We start from the raw sequence: 18,922 nt of genomic DNA on the forward strand, positions 1-18,922 counted from the left end.
GAATTATAGTTTGTTTAATAGTTCCTTTTCAAAGTTACCTGCAGTCTTTGCAGATCCAGGTTTTTTGTTTTAGTTCCCCTGCTGTCTCCAGCTCCCATTACTGTACTGCAGTGCTAAGAGCCTATGCACTGCCAACAAGGTAAGTGTATCCCATTCCTGTCTCTCTGCACCAGCTGTGGAGACATGTAGAGAACACATGCTGCCAGGTGAAGTGGAGAGTACATACTTCTCAGCCCCATAACATAGGGATATAATATGATCTTTCCCCACAGTTAAATCAGGGCTGCAGACATCCCTGCTTTGAACAGGGATGAGCTAACACTGTGCAGTGAATAGCTGTGGAGTCCAATGCATTCTTCCCTCTTGCCCTTATCAAAGGGAGGCTGAACTGCTTATGAAGGTGCACTTCACAATACTCTACCCTCATTGTGCAGAAAAACCTGCATGACCAGTCTCACACATTTTTTTCCAGGCACATCTGTACCTGTTTACTTGCACTGATTTGTGCTATAGTAATCTCATTATTCAGCATGGTTTTGGATACTTGCAAGGAAATTATATTTTCTGTGTGTATAACATGGCTTTATATATTTTACTTTGTGTGTGCATTTTTGTCTGAAGCACAAGAGAAAGGTTGGGGCAGAATATGGGCAGGACGTGTCAGCCTTTCTACTGACATTAAAGTGTTCCGTGTGTCTTTTCGTTATGTCCTGCACGACTGCTCTAGCAGGATTAAGCCTACAACAAATCAGACTGGTGAGATCTGCTTCCTTCTGTGACACTGGGCGTGTCACCAATTTGTTTTTAACCAAGTTACAGAGTGAGTTCTTGAGTCTCACTGGTTTGTTACTGACAGGGCACCAAGAATCTCTGCCACCTCTTCCCCCCACCTCAGTGCTGCAGGCCTGCTCGGCTTAGTGCAACCATGCAGCCTGGAGCCAGGCTGTGGTAAGCCACACCTCTGTGCATGACCTGGAAGGAACCTTGCTAGGGCCCCTTGTTCTGCTTAGCAGCTGAATTTTAGTTCCATTCTTGTCTTGGTCCATGCCTGTGCTATGTTGCAGGTGCCAGCAACTGCAGGCTGTGACCTGCCTCTGTTGTGGTAGTCCCTGTTCCTCCTCTAGGGTGGAAGGGTGGTAATAGGGACCATGGCAGGGCCACTCCAAGGACCTGACAGGATCTTCCAGTACACAACCCGAGGTGACAGCCAGGTCTGGCAGATGCCCCAGGCTCCCCGTATCTTGGCCACCTCATCCTCAGACCCTCCGTCACTCCCCTGGATTTCTTCTGCTTGTTTCCTGTGGCATTTGTAGTTTTCCATGTGCATATGTGTATAGGTTTGGTTTCTTTATCACAAGCCTTCATGTCTTCTAAAACAGGCTTTTTGATGACAAGGTTCTTGCAAGTACTCATCAACTCTAGGACAATTTTCAGCTTACGAAAAATTATCGAGGAGTCTGGTTTTCCAGTCTAATCTTTTCTTTCTAGATTCTTATCTATACTTATCAACATGGCACATTAAAGTGTTACCCTTTAAGAAAGGAATATATGTCAGGGTTTGTCTACTTATCTATGCAAACTTTGGCTGCCAGAGAAAAGCCAAAATGAACAAAACTCTTCATTACCTAAACAAAGAGAAAAAGAGAGAGAGATGTAACTTTATCTTGAAGAGCAAACTAAAAGGAAAGCCCATACAATTTTCCTTTCATCCTTCAACACATCTTACACTCTATTGTCTTCATTTCACAAGTACTTAATCACAGACCTCATTTGTAAATCTGCTTAAGCAATTTTTTAACTGAGGTGCCTACAGTACAGTGCCACAGCTCGTGGGTTGAAAGGGAAGGGATAGGGCACTGCAAAAAGGCTAGGGCACAGTTGAGGGTGAGGAAGCAATGCCAAATTTATTAAGGGAAACACAGACTTATATAGGGTAGCTTTAGGGGTTGGGCTCAAGCAAGGGGAGGAGGGAAGGATTGACAGGTCAGGAAAGGCAGGGATTGGATATCGGGACTAGGAAGGGTGGTGACTTCGGGTATCCGGGGGAAAGGGCCAATGGGAGCTACCCCTGCACTGCGGCAAACTACAGCCAATCACAGGCAGAGGAGCGGGAGAGCAGGGGAGAGCAACAGGCTCTGGCGGGAAAACTGTGAGGGGAGGAGGAAGACAATATGGAGGACAGGATTTTAAAACAACAACCAGGGGCACAAACACATTAATAACTCTACAACAATAAACTGGAAGCAACTGGAAGCAACTGGGGGGAACAAGGGTGTAACTGTCCAGTCCGGGTACAGTCTTTTCAGGTTGTAAGTGTCCATTCCAGTGGTAAATAGTCTTTTTATGAATTGTAAACTCTCCTCCACGCTTGATATCTCTCCCATTCCTCTCGCTGATTCTCCTCGTCGTCCCCAACAGTACAGTACAATATTTTCACTCAGAGTGGCAAATTTAAGTTCATACATGCAAATCTTTATGAAGGATATAATGTAAACTCTGATAAAAGGCTTTTGTCTTTCAAATCTTGGGTTTTTTTTTTAAATTCAGTATAGTAGTAAAAAACTAGTATTTAAGCACTGAATGATTTAATTTTTTAAAAATATATTAATACAAGTATTAATACTGTATTCCATAACTAAGTCAATCAATGCTAATTGCATCACAGAAGCTCTTCAACATATAAATAACTGTGTGTTCTTCCATCTCTGTCATAGATGAAAATGGCAAATAAATGCTGTTCTCCCTCAGACCAGGTAAGACTTCTATTACATTATGCTTTTTTTTTTTAATTCTTGTGATTACATTGTTGGAAAATTTGTAGAGCTTGCATATGCATATCTAGTCAGTTTTAAAATTCTAAAACCAAGTTTTCTATGGTTTGAAATTCTGAAATTACCTACTCAATACAACAGATTTTTACTATTCTTACTAATCCACAATAATGAGTAGAATCTTCCACTGTAAACCTAAAAACTGGATTAGATAGAGCTGTGAAATACATGAGAGGGGAACAATGGAACTCCCAGCCAGGTCTTGGAAAGCGTAGTGTATATTTGCATGCAACACTGCAGTAGTGAGTCTTTTAACTCTCGATTTACATCATGTGCACAGATAGCCAAGGAGTGAATTCCAAATCTGATCTGTTTGGCATCTATCAGGCTATGCAGACTCTGTTTGTTTGTCTGTGATTTTTGGAGCTCAGAAGCCTGATGATATATTTCTTCTACTCCAACTAGACAAATGTCTCAAAGTCCGATGAATTTACTGCTTTGGGAAGCATTCTTACTTCCTGTAACAGTGCTTTGTAAAATAAAATAGTAGCATTTTCCAGGCTAATTAATTAATTCTAGAAAATACTCTGAAGCTTGTATTACAAAACTAATGAGTTACACTTACATCTGCTTTCATTGCATCAATCTGGCATTATTGCTCAAGAACACAGAGCCTAATCCTGGCAGTTTTCAAAAATGCTGGGTTTGTAGATTATAGAAGTGAAAAACAGACAAGGTGCCTTTTATAGCATTTTACTGCAGAAATTAATTACGGAATTTTTATTAAAGAAGTCAAAGACTGAGTCAAAAAATTCTTCATATCAGGACATATAGTTTAAATTTATTAGTTTCAATACTTTGTCACATGTCACCATTTCATCATCTTACAATGTACTTAGACATTGTAAGATGTCTAAGTACATCTGACTTTCCCAGAAGTTATTAAAATATTTAAGCATTGACATTTTCTTACACAGGAAACTGTTTTCTTATATTTGGTTTAATTCTTTGAAAAAATATGCCTCAAAACCTACTACAGACTTCAATTCTGTGTATAGTAGATAATAAAATTACCCCTACAACCAAAATAAATACCTATTCCATATAAGAATTTAACATTTAGTCTTCACTGGCAATCTCTCTTCCGACACCTTGCAAGAGGATGGGCTGCAAGGTGGGGAATGGGAGAGCAAAGTCCCTCCCACTGTAAGGAAGGATCAGTTTCATGACCACTTGAGGAACCTGAACACATATAAGTCTGTGGGACCTGATGAGATGCATCCCAGAGTCCTGAGAGAATTGGCTGATTAAGTTGCCAAACCACTCTCCATGATATCTGAAATTTCATGTCAGTAGGGTGAAGTCCCAGGTGACTGGAAAAAGGGAAACACTGCACCCATTTTTAAACAGGATATAAAGGAGAAACCCAGGAACTACCTACACGTCAACCTCACCTCTGTTCCTGGGAAGATCATGGAACGGATCCTCCTAGAAGCTGTGATAAGGCACTTGGAGAACAGGGAGGTGATTTGAGACAGCCAGCATGCCTTCACAGAGGGCAAGTCCTGCCTGACCAACCCTATGGCCTTCTATGGTGAGATGACTACATCAGGGAACAAGGAATGGCTCCAGATGTCATTTATCTAGACTTCTGTAATGCCTTTGACACAGTCCCCCACAACATCCTCCTGTCTAAATTGGAGGGAGATGGATTTGATGGGTGGACTGTCCAGCTGATAAGGAATTCGTTGGATGGTTGGATCCAGAGGATAGTAGTCAATGGCTCAGTGTTCCAATGGACATCAGCGACAAGTGGTGTCCCCCAGAGGTCTGTACTGGGACCAGTACTGTTTAATGTCTTCGTCAGTGACATAAACTTGATGAGTGCGCCCTCAGCAAGTTTGCAGAAAACACCAAGTTGTGTGGTGTGGTTGACGTAGCTGAAGGACAGAATGCCATCCAGAGGGACCTGTACGAGCTTGAGAAGTGGGCCCGTGGGAACTTCAGGGGGTTCAGCAAAACCAAGTGCCAGGTCCTTTACCTGGGTCAAGATAATCCCCAGTATCAATACAGGCTGGGGAATGAATGGATTGAGAGCAGCCCTGCCAAGAAGAAATTGGGGGTGCTGGTGGATGAGAGGCTGGACATGACCCAGCAATGTGCACTTGCAGCCCAGAAAGCCAAACATGTCCTGGGCTGCATCTAAAATAGAGTACCAGAAGGTCAGAGGAGTTGATTCTGCTCCTCTGTTCTGCTCTTGAGAGCCCCACCTAGAGTGATGCATCCTGTTCAAGAAGGACATAGATCTGTTCTGACAGATCCAGAGGAGGGCCACAAAGATGATCAAAGGGATGGAACACCTCTCCTATGGGAAAGACTGAAAGAAGGGGGGCTGTTCAGCCTAGAGAAGAAAAGGCTCCAGGGTGACCTTATTGCAGCCTTCCAGTATGTAAAAGGGGGCCTATAAGAATGATTGGGACAAACTATTTAGCAAGACCTGTTGTGATAGGACAAGGGGTAATAATTTTAAACTGAAAGAAGATTGATTCAGATTAGCCCTAAGGAAGAAGTTTTTTCACACTGAGGATGGTAAAGCCCTGGCACAGGTTTCCCAGAGAGGCAGTGGATGCCCCATGGCTGGAAACATTCAAGGTCAGGTTAATCTCTGAGCAACCTGATCTAGTTGAAGATGTCCTTGCTTATTGCAGTGGGGTTGACCTAAATGACATTTAAGCTCCCTTCCAACCCCAACTATTCTATGATTTAATTACTTTCTTTGCCTTGGCTTTTAGTTATTAATTAGACTGATATGAAAAACAGGTGATTATGAGTGCCAGGGGAAAAGGTATTTAATTTGGATATCCTTTGTTGCATGAACTGTCTACTGCAAGTACTTCAGTAACAATTAAAAGTTTTTTCTTATCAGTTTGGGCACACAAATGAGTTTAGGGAGACATACTCTCCCTCAATTTTTAAGAAGTATTGAGGACAGTCATACAACGTACATAATTTGATTTCCTAAATAAACAGGCTAGTCTCCATAAACTGCCTAGATATTCAGTGCAGAAAATTATTCTATTCCAGAGAGCTGTTCAAATGTGAAACTTGATATCAACACTTACAGTCAACCTTTATAGGAACCACTTTTGCTGTCTTGACTTACCTCTTAGCATATCGTCTAAAGTAGGTGCCTAAAGTTAGGTGATACAAATCTATCCCACTTTTTCCATTCCTAATATAAATAGAAGGGACGATACAAATAGGACCCTAATTTCAGAAGCGGAACATTTAAGATAGAACTGATAGCAACAAACATTGGATTTTTCTCTGCCAAAAAGTGAGAAAAAATAAGTTTATAATGAATTTCGGCAGATCAAGGAAATAAAACTAGCAAGCATAAAAATATTAAAGGAGCAAATTTGAACAATTCAAAATTTATAGGTCCTGTGAAAAATTGCTTTAAAAGCAAGCAAATTATGAATCTTTCATATATATATATCACAAAGGCATCATATAAAACTTGGCAAAAGTAACTGAAAGCAGAAGAGGTCTTGTTCTGTCCTAAATAATGGAGCCTATTAATGTCAGTTACATAATGTTTGTACGGATCTGAATAGCTCTTATTAATGCAATTGATTTAAAATTAGAGAAAGGATAACCTTAAGAGATTGAAGGTCACTTGAAGAGCTGCCTTGAAGTAAAATTGGTGATAACTGAAAATTTATCTTTGCTTTTGAGCATGGACATTCCTGAAGAATTAAACAGAGTTTCATTAACGTGTTGCCAGTGGTGAATTTTCTTCATTGCCTTTAGAGTCCAGCTTAATCATTCGTAAAGGGACAAGGCTGGATGTGGATAGCTTTCATTCAGATTATTTTTTCATAGGACATTAGCAATCTAGAATTCAGGGTCATCAAGAACATAAAAAATTGCTTTGCTAAACTGGGCTTTCTTTGTTTTTCGTATTGCCCCTAACTGGTTTTACTGGAAACTGAATCTCCAGAACATGAGGAATTCTGTAGGCATCTAGATAAAGAAAATCAGAAGGGACTAAGATACTGGTTCTTGGGTCTAAACCAGTTGTATTTAAGTGTCTCTTTGCCAAAAGATGTCAAACAAACATGGTGTGATTCTTGGGGTAGTCCTGTGCAGGGCTGTAAGTTGGACTTCAATGATCCTTATGGATCTGTTCCAACCCAGAGTATTCTAGGATTCTATGACTTTGTCCTATGTCTGTTATTCAAATTTGGAGGTAAGGAAAGGTAGTAGTAGTTGTAGTTATTATTAACATATTTATACTGTTAAAATAAATGGTACCAGGTCATGAAGCTAATTGGCATGGTCTAGCTAATTCCACACTTTTAAATTCTTTTCGTTCACCAAAGCAGGGTGTCTGCATTCAAACTGCCTATTGGAAATTATTTCCAACAGTGCTAAAATCCCAGACTGTCCATTGGAATTGTTTGGAGAGTTCTAGTTATCCCAGGACATGTCATGCTAATTATTCCGTGTCAAGGACTACAAGGTCTTAAGAAATACGTAGGGGTTACACAAATCTGAAAGGTGTTAAGGAAGTACCACTGCTGAAGCTCAGGTGCTAAGTGTTTATGTAACCTGTGTTGATGATGAAACACACAGCATCTATGCATCATAACTTTTGATTCTGCTTAGTATAATTTGTTATAATACTCTAGAGATGATTTGAAAGCACTTTATTCTGTGTTATCAGTAGGCGGATAGATTTGGGACTCTATTTTCAAAAAACACACACTGCTGGATTGCTCTTTATTTTTTATTAAAGCAAATTAGGCAATTCTATCTCTGCATAGGTAAAAATACTTGCAAGGTTTTTTATTTTGTTTCCTGGATTTTTTTATGTTTTCAAGACTAAAATTTTATCATGATTATTTCAGGGAATTTGTGTCTCACAGGTGACATCTCAAAAGATAAGGGAAGGGCAAACATCATGACTGTTAATGAATAAAGAAAGAGAAGTTGGATAGTTAGAGACTAGTCAATTTGACTTCAATCTCTATAAAGAAATTTGAAATAAAACAAAATACCTATATGGAGCAGCAAGATAACAAATGAATAACCACCCTGAAGGATTTGTCAATAATAAATAGTGTCAAACAATCTAATTTTCTTCTGTGATCATGTAATGTATCTTGTGTATGTGTGCTGCAACATATCTTGATTCCAGCAAGGTTTATGACAATTTTTGACATTACAATATTTTAAACAGTATTATATGGATTTGGTTGTACAGATTTTGTTGGATAATCCAATAATAGATATAAATGATTCACTTTGAAAACTGACATACTGTAGAAGTGCTGAAGAGGTCTGACCTGGATCCAGTTCCCCTGAATACTGCCTTTATCTGTACCTTTCAAAATATGCCATCTAACACTTGCTTTGGAAAAAAAAAAAAAACCCAAAAAATTACTAAAGCTCCCTCAAGATGTACTTCTCTTTGCTTTCTTAATTTGTTATTGTTCCATTGTACCTCAGGGTACGACACTGGTTGCTAACTTGCAGGTCAAGCTGGCGTCTCTTGTAGATTCTTATCCCACTTTAATTACGTAAGTGTAGCCATCTGTTCTGACGTGTCATACATAGACATCTCCTTGATTTTCTTTCTTCAGTTCCCTCTGGAGTGTTTTGCATCATTTACTTTTTATAACTATTTAACTTAAAGTACTATATACAAAATGTACTGACTGCTTTATTAAATTTAATACATGTTAAGTTTCTAGTCATTGCAGCACCCAGATGCTCTATTGCTGTAGAAAATCAATAAGTGTAAATAAGAACTTTCATTTATCTGCTATGATTGAATTACATTTTGTTAGTGACTTGTTTTATCTCATCATAATGAATGCCATTGCTCATTTTCTTCCTACAGGAACTTTTGGAAAGTATGTTAGAACATGTTAGAAACTTAATAATACATCAATGGTATATGGGTATTTTTCCATGTAGCTTTGAATGGCAGTGAAAGCAATGCTGAGAATGGGACAGTTTGTAGTGTTATGCCTTATCAGCACTCCTAAACACTTCAAATGGAAGGTTTTGATCCAAATAACTGAACAGTTTTTGTCCCAGGACTAATATTCCCAGCCATGTACTAAAATCCAATTAAAATCTCAGTAATCCATGTATGAGTAGATTATTATTATTATTATTATTATTATCATTATTATCATTATTATCATTATCATTATTATTGAGTACCAACACTTGTTTGCTTTTGTGGAACTGAATAATTATTATTTCTCCATTTCTGTGATGTAAACAACCATTAAATAAACCAGTCAATAAGAAAGTTGTGTAGAAAGAAATTAAATATATATATATATTTGATATATCTGTTAAAAATACATAATTTTATTATTTTATCAGTATATACATAATTTAATCAAACACTGTTTCTGATAAATAAAATTTTTTTATTTTCATTCTTTACTTTTTGGAGACTTTGTATAGGCAATTTTAGGGTCTAGATTTAAATACCTGTTTTATGAGCAATATTTTCCTCTTAAAGTATGCCAAATGGAGCCTAGAATGTTTTTCGCTTGTTGTTTTTCATGGGTAACTACATTCACTATATTCTGCTACCACACTATGTCATTATTCCTTTATAAATTTGCATTTACCTCAAAGAGGAAGCATGCAGTTTTACTTCTTAATTTTATTTTTTCTTAACATTAATTTCTCGGGGAAATAAAGGTATGTATTGTAACACTGTTAAAGTTTTGTAACCACTGAATTTGACATCTGATTCTGTGAGAACCTAGATAAAGTATATGTGAAAAAAATATATAAACTCTGAAAGACGATAAGTAAGCAAAGACTTTGTTAACAGTGGCAAACATGAACCTAGAGAAAGCTGTTTGATTTGATATATCTAGTGATTTGTTCAGGTGTATTTCTTCAGAGGTACATGGAATAGAAATGTCAGTATATCCAAGTTTTGACACTGCTATAGATAATATAGGATCATGGTTTTTATAAACTGCCTGCTGAACTACTTCTGTACACATAGGTTTCTGCTGGCTCAAGTGAGAGTCTGCTTTGAGATACATAGGTGGCTTTTAAAACTGTGATTATTTCAGATAAGATTCAGACTACTAGTACTGTACGTTTAATTCTCTTCAAGGACTTCTGACACACTGCCACAATACTATATACTTCAGGAATATGCAAGTGGTGGGAAGGCAAATGTGAAGGGTATGATGCATCCCATTCTAATAAAACCACTCTTATGATCCACTTAAAAATAGAGTTTTAATGTTCAATTATTTTCTTTTACAGGTCATACATATGGGATGGGTAAACGAGAGACTTGAAGGAACTGATTCATCTCAGCTCTACAAATTCAAGTTTCTGGCACTGAAGGGTTCATCCTTCTACATTTTCAGCACTCCACCGGTAAAAAATTAATATTTTTGTGGCAGTTTCATTGTAAATGGATACATGTTGGTTATGTCTAGGTTTGTCTTCCTTTAAAATGAAGTTGTCAGCTGAGATTTCAAAATAAGTTAAAGCCAGAGATGCCACTGAATTTCAATTAGCTTTAGAAATTTAACCTCTTTCAAGGTCCTCTGAAAATCTTACTGTACCTGGATAAAGAATTCCTGGAAGGGAGTGTTTTGCTTTTTGAAGTTGCCAAGGTCAGGTTTTTCTTTGGGTGGTTAGGCCTGATGTTTCTTACCTTATTTATTCTAAGGTATTTGTAGATGTAATGAGTTGGCAGTTACTCTGTTTTCTTAAAGACAAGATACATCATGAAATAAACTCCACAAATAATTGTGGATTTTTCACACAGGCAAGGTATTAAAGTATTACAGAGAATCCAATGCTAAGTGTATAGCCTGAAAAAGTCTTGCTTGGGTAATTTACGTACCTAGTAACAAGAATTCTGTTTCACAGATGACATATCTAATACTTTTCTAAAAATTAGTTTAAAAGAATGAAACAGAAATGAGCTGTAGAATTCTACACTGTTGCAAAAGAGTGACCCATACCTACCACATGGTAATGTTTAATCCCTTCTTTCTTTTTTTCTCCAGAGAATCTTTACTTTAAGCAAATAAAAAAGAATAAAATGTGTAATTAGGATGCCATTTCAATTATACAACTTGCTTACAGTTTTTCTCAGAAGATGGTCAGTCTCACAGTTTTGTCAGAAAAGAAAATCTGACCCTTTATATGTGTAGTGTCTGCAGTACCTTTGAGAAACACATACTTTTCAAAAGTTATTTATGAACCTCAATGAAATGCTATAAGTAAAATTTTTCCCCTCTAGATTGAAATTCTTAATCCAGTGATTCCTATCAACTTCAAGCATTTTAAAATAACCAGTAATATTCCTTATAAAATGAGACAAGACATCTGAGAAAATCAGGGGTTCTCCCCCTCTAAAAATTGGAGTTTTAATATGTTAAGCCGAGGAACTAAAATTTGATTCAATTACTACCATCCAATTAAAATGTAAAAACAGTGCAGAAATATTAAACAAATAATTAACACACCCCTTGAATGCTTTTCCTCTATAAATTTTAACCTATTTTTAAGATAAATTTTTGATATAACTAGAACTATCCATCTACATCCTGATACTAACAACTTCAGGATAAACAACTTCATTTACCATGTTCAGTACGCCATTAAGAACAGACAAGGGAGGATGACTGTTCAGTAGTGTTAGTACAATGTTAATTAACAGAAGCTGATATACTCTGCCATGTTTCTGCACAATTTTATTTTTTTTTTGTAGAAACAGCAGCTTTCAAAAAAATGAACAAAGGGGACCCCTTTGGTCAATTTGTTATGTCATCCCAATACTATGATACACCAGTAAATGTCACAGTCTTTAAGTCATAAAAGCTGTTGACCAGTTTTGTTGCTTTTTAGTCATTCCGCAGATGGTTTTTATCAGAGAGAAAAAAATCCAAACAAAACCCCCAAACAAACAAACAAGCAAAAACCAAAAAGAACCCAGCAACCACCCACCTGAAGAATTCAAACACAGATCTAAGACACACTTTGAAGCTGATTATCAGTCTCCTGAGGACACCTTCAGCCCTGGCTATTGCTGACCCCCTTCCCTGGGGCTCACCCCAACCTTCCCACAGCCCAGGATCCCATTGCAACTCCACCAGTGCAGCAGGGCCAGTCTCCAGCTTCACAGCCCTGTCCTGCCCAGCCATGAGCCCCAGTGAGCCAGGGCCACCCAGGAGCCCATGTCTAGGCCTGGCCTCAGCCCATCCCTGCTCCCAAGGAGATACCTGGTGCCCAGAGCTGGGGATGTCCCAGTCCCCCTGGCTGCCCTGCTCTTGGCTGGGACATGTACTGGACCTGGCTGGGATGGAGGTCACTTTCTTCATAGCAGCCCATGTGGCAGTGGGTTTCTTATTTGTGGCCAAGGCAGTGCTAACACACCAGTGTTTGGGCTAATACTGAACAGTGCTTGTACAGCCTTTCTGTTGCAAGCTGTTGCACCCCCCAGCAAGCAGCCTGGGGGTGGGCAAGGCAGGGAGTGGGGGGGAGACACAGCCAGGACAGCTGACCCAAATAGGCCAAAAGGGATATCACGTACCATAAAACATCATGCTCTGCGATAAAAAATGGGGATTTGGTCTTCAAAAGTAGCCATTGGCTGGGCATTGTTCTGCCTTGGGTGAGCAGTGTGCAATCACCTTTGCTTCAATTGATTTCTGTTTCTTTCCATCACTTATTAAACTGTCTTTATCTTACCTCAAGAATTTTTCTTAATTTTGCTCTTCCTATTGTCTCCGTCACCCCGTGGCAGGGGACAGGGAGTTAGTGAGCCGCTGTGGGTGTGTTTAGCTGTTGGACGGGATCATCCCACTGCAGGGTGATGGGATGGGAGCTAGCTGGCAAGGACCCTGCCCTGACGGACCTCAAGGGAGCTCTGATGGCATCCAGGGAGCCACCAACCCACGTTGTGCCCTGACACTGGTTCTGTGTCACGTGTCCCAGCTCTGTAGCTGTGCATAGACCTCTTTCACTATTTCTAGAGATACTTGAGGGTATTGTTCTTACCATTACTCCTACTGACATTTATTTTTTTTACTTGGGGGGGAAAAATGTTCTATCACAAAAATACAGATGTTTTAACTTGCTTGATCTTTAGAGGATACAAGTTTAACATGTTTTATTTCAGAGATGTTGCTGTTGCTATTTGTATAGTGAATCAATGTAGCATATCAGTCTATCAATGTAGTGTACACAGAGCAGATGACCTGTAAGTTCTACACTTATCCGTAACTTTACTACTACCTGTAAAGGGCTCTAGTAGAATTTCCACTCTTTTTCAATTCCATTGTGTGTAAAAGATGACGTGAATGTAAATGCAAATGCAGCTGCTAGCTTTCATAAGAATGGATAACATAGTTACCCATGAGCAAAAATAAAGAAAATTGTGGAAAAATGTGGGTATTATAATATGAAAGAAATCACTATGGCAAGTAATATTCTATTTATACATTATTTCTACGCTATCTCAGATGGTGTTTCCAAAAATGTAGAAGCTTTACTATAGGAGTATGTATCAAGAATGATGTGATTAACAGAGAATGGTCTTTCTGCATCCCTGAAGAGGTGTATCTGACTGTATTTAAGATATTTACAGATTTCATTTACAGATTGCTATATTACAATCGTGACACATTTCTGAAAGCTGCATATCTGAAAAACACCTTTGAACAAATAGAAATTATTCTTTTAATATGTAAGCAGTATTTTATTACATTCTAAAAGCATCTGTATAATTCCTGACAATTTTCAGATATTGAAAATGTTCCAAATTTTTATTATAGTAGAAATTGAGGAGAAAGTATTCAAAATTGTCATTCAAAATCAAACTATTTTTTATGTCATTGAAAATTTCCAGAAAAAAAATTGAATAGTTTGTTTTTATGGAATATGGGCTATATGTAGGAGATGTTTATCGTGTTTCATTTTTATGTCTTCCTCATAGTTCATTAGAGTTTTTCAATTAAAGTCTTCAAATAACCATATCTTTGGATCTACTGCGTAACCCTTATATTACAAAACTATCTTTTTCAGTGTGATTAAATAAATAGCACTGAAGTGATTTACATGAAGGCAACTAGGCAATCACTGCATGTGCTGCTTGGAGTTTTAAGGAAGGAATGAATATGAGAATAATATGGAAATAACAGAAGTAGTTCTACCTTTGACAGACAGTACAGAGAAGAGAAGATTGCATGATGTAATTCACTCAAGCAGTGTTTTAATATTAGAGAGTACTGCTATGTAAGTTCTAAATATTTCTATTGGTAATTTACATTATACGTTATGTCAATGTAACATATTAGGAGAGAGGTGGCAATGATTTGAAGGGTGTAGACTTGACCATGAATGCTTTTGGTGAACTTTCTAACTTTACACCCAGGTCTTTATCTTGTTTACATATTTGCCAGATCTGACTGCACTTTAGTGTGTGTTTTGCACTATGCAGTTTTGAGTTGATTTGGGCGTCTTTAGGATTCTTATAATGCCATGTCATAATTCATCTCAGGAATGCCTCACTTTCTTGTTTTCCTTTTTAATATCTTCTAATTTTGTTTTTAATTATTTTTGCTTTATTTTCTTTTTCCATTGAGGAGTGAAGAAAATAGTGAAACTAATTACTGTTTAACTAGGCATTACTTCTCCCTAGACCTTTTTAGTACTTTTAGACAGATAGGATACTTCTGCTTAATTCTCAGATAATGCAGCATCCTCTGTATTTCAGTAGTGAATATTATAGACACTTTGATCTTTTTTCGTTAAGTTTTATTCTTTAAATTTATTTATTTTTTTTTATATTTTGAGGGGCTTTGGAGAATTCTAGAATCAGATTCAGTGTTCAGAGAAAATCAAAGAGTATGTTATGTTCATTTTGACTTTAGCAAGTTTTACGTTCACACCATATTTCTTTATTTAATGGTGAGCTCTGAACAGGCATGAGAGTCTTTTATGCCTACTTTATAATTACAGAACTCTTGTCTAGGGAGTAACTTCTTGAGTTTGTTGCTTACTGCATGTGTTTGTTAAAATTAGTTTAACTTTACTGTTTTCTCTCTATTTTAAACCATGACTTTTAAAAGAAAAGCCAGTAATTAACACACACATTTAAAGCTAAGTATATTTAGAAGATGAGAATGAACTGATGCCGAGATCACCTGGTCTAACTAAGTAAAACTAGATTTTACTAGTTTATTTATTTTCAGAACTTACTGTAATGCTGTTTTTAAAAACATGAGGAAATTGCAGAAACTCATGCTAAAGTAAAAAGTACTTCTGCATCACTTGGAACTTCTGTAACTCTACATGCTTATTTCAGTTTCTCATTATGTGCTTAAAATTGTAACTTCACATTCCTATTTTTATATCTTTGTTTATTTTTTATTATCTTTTTAATCAGCTCTGTTTTATCTGTGTTTAAAAATGTGTTATTTTTATCTATTCTGAATATGCCTTTTTGAAACATTTTGTCAAATACTTCATAAAAAATAATTATATTGTCATGCTGAAATAATCCCAAGAAACTGCAATTTATAGAACACCTACAGGAACAGTTCCAAGGGCAAATAATGAGAAAAACTATTTTATTGCCTAAGAAATATACTTCAGGATCTCATTTATTTTAGTTACTTGTTACCCAGGTACTAAATATGTGATGATGGATAACCTACAATAAACTGAAACATTCTTTACATCAAATGAAGGGATAGTGCCCTTTTCATGAACTTTTCGGATTATTTACAGCTTTTCTCCTTGACTAGAAGTAAATGATTATTCATGATTTTTTTAAAAAGCAATACGGTCTATAATAATAACATTTTAGACTTAGACATACTATGATAGTTCTGATAAAACTATGAGTAATGTCTCTTTAGATTCTACTCTACTGCCTCTTTAAATTCTACTATTCCTTTGTAGTACGTTTTTTTTTGCCTCCTTCAAATTCCTCTCAACATGTCATTTGTGTTCTGATCACCTTGCAATGATATTTAGACTGTTTCACTCTTTAAGTGTGGCAGCCTTTCTCTGACATACACAGTAAAACAGAATCTTTGCTTATATACAGTTATTATCATCACTAGCTATCTTTTCTGAAAAAGTCATAAGAGGTTACATAGCATCAAAAGATCAAAGAGATGCACAGGATAATGGGAAGAAGTCTGAGGTATTCAGAGTGAATTTAATGGCACAGCAGTGTCATCATTGTCCATCATTAATAGCAGCAAAGAATCTCAGTTTAAATTAATCTTCAGGAATCAAAACAAATTATATGGGTAAATGAAAGTACATTCGTATCTCAAGAGTTTTTAGGTTATAGCCTGTGTCACTAAAGCCAAATTCATAAACAGTAGATTAAGTTGTGGTTTGGATTCTCGTCATTTTGTTACAATTCTGTTTAATGGCTTAGATTTGAAAAAGACCTGAAAATTAAACTTTAAAATAAATTTTAAAAAACCAAAACATGCTGATCTCCATGAAAATCATCAGGAACAATACTGGGTTTTATGGGTGAACTATGTGCTATTCTGAACACAGAGAAAAAGAATCTGTTATTGAATTTCATAGGTTTTTCCTAGTTAAGTTTCATCCACATAAGCCAGATGTTTTAAAACAAAATTTTGCTTTACCTAAAGAGTTTTAATTTGATTTTTCCACTTTTTTTCTTTTGGGTGGGTGGCAGGAACAGGACAAAGCTGTATCGGCTCTAGAATTTTAAAATATCCTAATTGCTATTAGAGTTACCAAAACAGTAATTTCTGTATGATAAAGGCCTCAGAGTTACAACTTAGTCAAATTCTTCACATATCTATGCAGCCATTCCTGCGTTAGCGTTCACCAAAAGCTAGAATTTTGCTCTAACATATATAAGCAAAAATAATGTGTATTCCCCTTGAATTTTTCCTGTGTATAAGTTCTTTTTTGCTTTCTTGAACTGCATAGGTTAGGTACTGTTTTCAAAAGAAAACAGATTATCACATTGTATCACAAAGTAGAATTTTGGTAAAAACTTTAAATGTCATTCTTACTGTCAAGTTTTAACAAACTGTCATGTCAACAGGATTAAGTAGCAAAATCAAAAGAAAAGAAAAAATAGGTGTTTTCTTGTTATTAAGCACACGGTTGACATGGTTCTTAATTTCAAATATTTCAGTTACCTAGTCCTAGTTTTAGAATAAATATTGAGTTTTTGCCTCTCTAATGCATGTAAACTCAGACCTTGTTCTCTTGGTTGCAAGATTTTTTTAAGATTGAGACATGAAGCTGAATGACTTTGTGTTTGAAACTCTGAATTCTCTGTGTTAGCATCTGTCATCGTTTATTTATTGAAAAATAAATACGCTCACATAATTCACCACAGAGATTACAAAGAGCTTTCCATAATACTGGTAAAAAATTCAATTAAATATTTTAGTATCTTTTAATTATGCTAAGACTACTGTTTCTGTAAAAATTGAATAGTATTTGACAGTGTTTTATAATGCTGGATATTAAGTGTAGCAATGTGCCTGTATTTAAGCATCCAGTAGAATAATGATGGGTGAAATCTTTTTAGTTTTTTTCATCTCTACAAGATTTTTGAATAAATAATGTGTTGACAGTATTTTCTTTTGATGTTATAGGTAAGCACACTAGACTGGGTACGAGCTGAAAAAATCTATAACCTCTGTGAGGTTCTATTTAAAATTCAGAAGGTAGGTTTTTCTAATGATTACAGTGGTATTATTTAGTAAAGAAAGCTTGCTTTTTCCTGTTGATGATAAGCTCGAGGTAACCTTAACTAGGAGTAACTAACATTCAAATAGTTCACCTGTTTTTATAAAAACTGTTTGTAATCTCTAGTACGTTAGCTGTGCAAGTATAAGAGCATATGGAAAATGGATTAAGCTCCAGGTGAGCGAGTTACTCACATGCTTTCATATTGAAGAAAGTTTTCAGTATTGGAGTTGGTTGTATGAAGTATCAGTGAGACACACAGCTAAGCATAACAATACTACTTTTTTCTTAGTGAGTCAGATTTTTGGGCAAACATGGTGGAAAATGCTCTTGCTGTAATTTTTGTCCTATATAAAAATATCTTTATTTAATTTCAGTAATTAAAAATATAAAATTATGTCCTCATTATATCGTTTGTAATTTGCAAGTATTACAGTAAGTAATAGTACTGTAGGTTTTGCCTTACAAAGGGCAACATGTTGGATTTGTATTCCATAGAATTCATTTCCTTCCCCCAACTTGATAGAATCATGTTTTCTGTCTAGCTTGTCCCACGCAAGGAGTTGGGGCAAAAAAATTAAATAAAATTGAGTTGCAGAATATATTTTCTAATAAATCACATCAGATAGATTAATTTTGTTTTCTACCAGCTAATCAAAAACTGCTTTGGAGTGAGATAATGCTAGATGAGAGCCTATTTGTCTAGGAGAGTAAAATCAAACATATTTTCAGGGAAAAAAATAAAAATTCATCTTTTCAGATAAAATACTGTTTCACTCAAAGGTTACAGCTCAGCTTTACTTCTCAGTGGCTGCTGTCCTTTCTCTTTTGACCATGTACTCATGCTGTGAAAAAAGGCAGCTTGTTGCCCTTTTACTTCTACAGATCCTTCACTGAAGGAGAAGTGCATATGGTTTTGGTGAGGGGTTTTTGTTTTGTTTTGGGGTTCGTGGTTGGTTTTGGTTTTGTTTTGAGGTTGGTTTTTTTTTTTTTTTTTGGTTGGTTGGTTTGTTTTGCTTTGTGTTGTTTTTTTATTTTGTTATTAAGTTACTCAGGACATTGGAAGGAAGGGTTTTGGTCAGTGCCATAACAGGAAAAACAACAGGCCTGGAGTTCAGGACTAGACCTCAACTCCACAGTGCAAGTCACGGGAGCACAGCCATATGATGAGTTTATGTGGGCAACTGCAGGTCCTGCCCATCACTGAGACATCAACAAAAAGCAGAGGTTCTGCCCCAGATCATTTATTCATTCTCCTTAATATTTTTTAAATTTTACTATTTGCTGATAAATATGTCAGGCACCAATGAAATGTATACTCGATATACCTTTTGAAGAGATTTTGCTGTGGCTTGAGTTTTGGTTTTGTTTTTTTC

General features: G+C 36.5%; 1 protein-coding gene across 1 annotated transcript in view; it reads left to right on the forward strand.

Annotated features, from left to right (window-relative positions):
- SNTG2 (syntrophin gamma 2) overlaps positions 1 to 18,922 on the forward strand; it is a 155,244-nt gene that overhangs the window by 111,657 nt on the left and 24,665 nt on the right. Inside the window, 3 exon segments of the mRNA XM_032683929.1 lie at positions 2,715 to 2,753; positions 10,089 to 10,205; positions 17,453 to 17,524. Of these exon segments, the coding sequence (XP_032539820.1) occupies positions 2,715 to 2,753; positions 10,089 to 10,205; positions 17,453 to 17,524 (228 nt within the window).

This window comes from Chiroxiphia lanceolata, chromosome 3, assembly GCF_009829145.1.
Source record: "Chiroxiphia lanceolata isolate bChiLan1 chromosome 3, bChiLan1.pri, whole genome shotgun sequence".
Taxonomy (NCBI): Eukaryota; Metazoa; Chordata; class Aves; order Passeriformes; family Pipridae; genus Chiroxiphia; species Chiroxiphia lanceolata.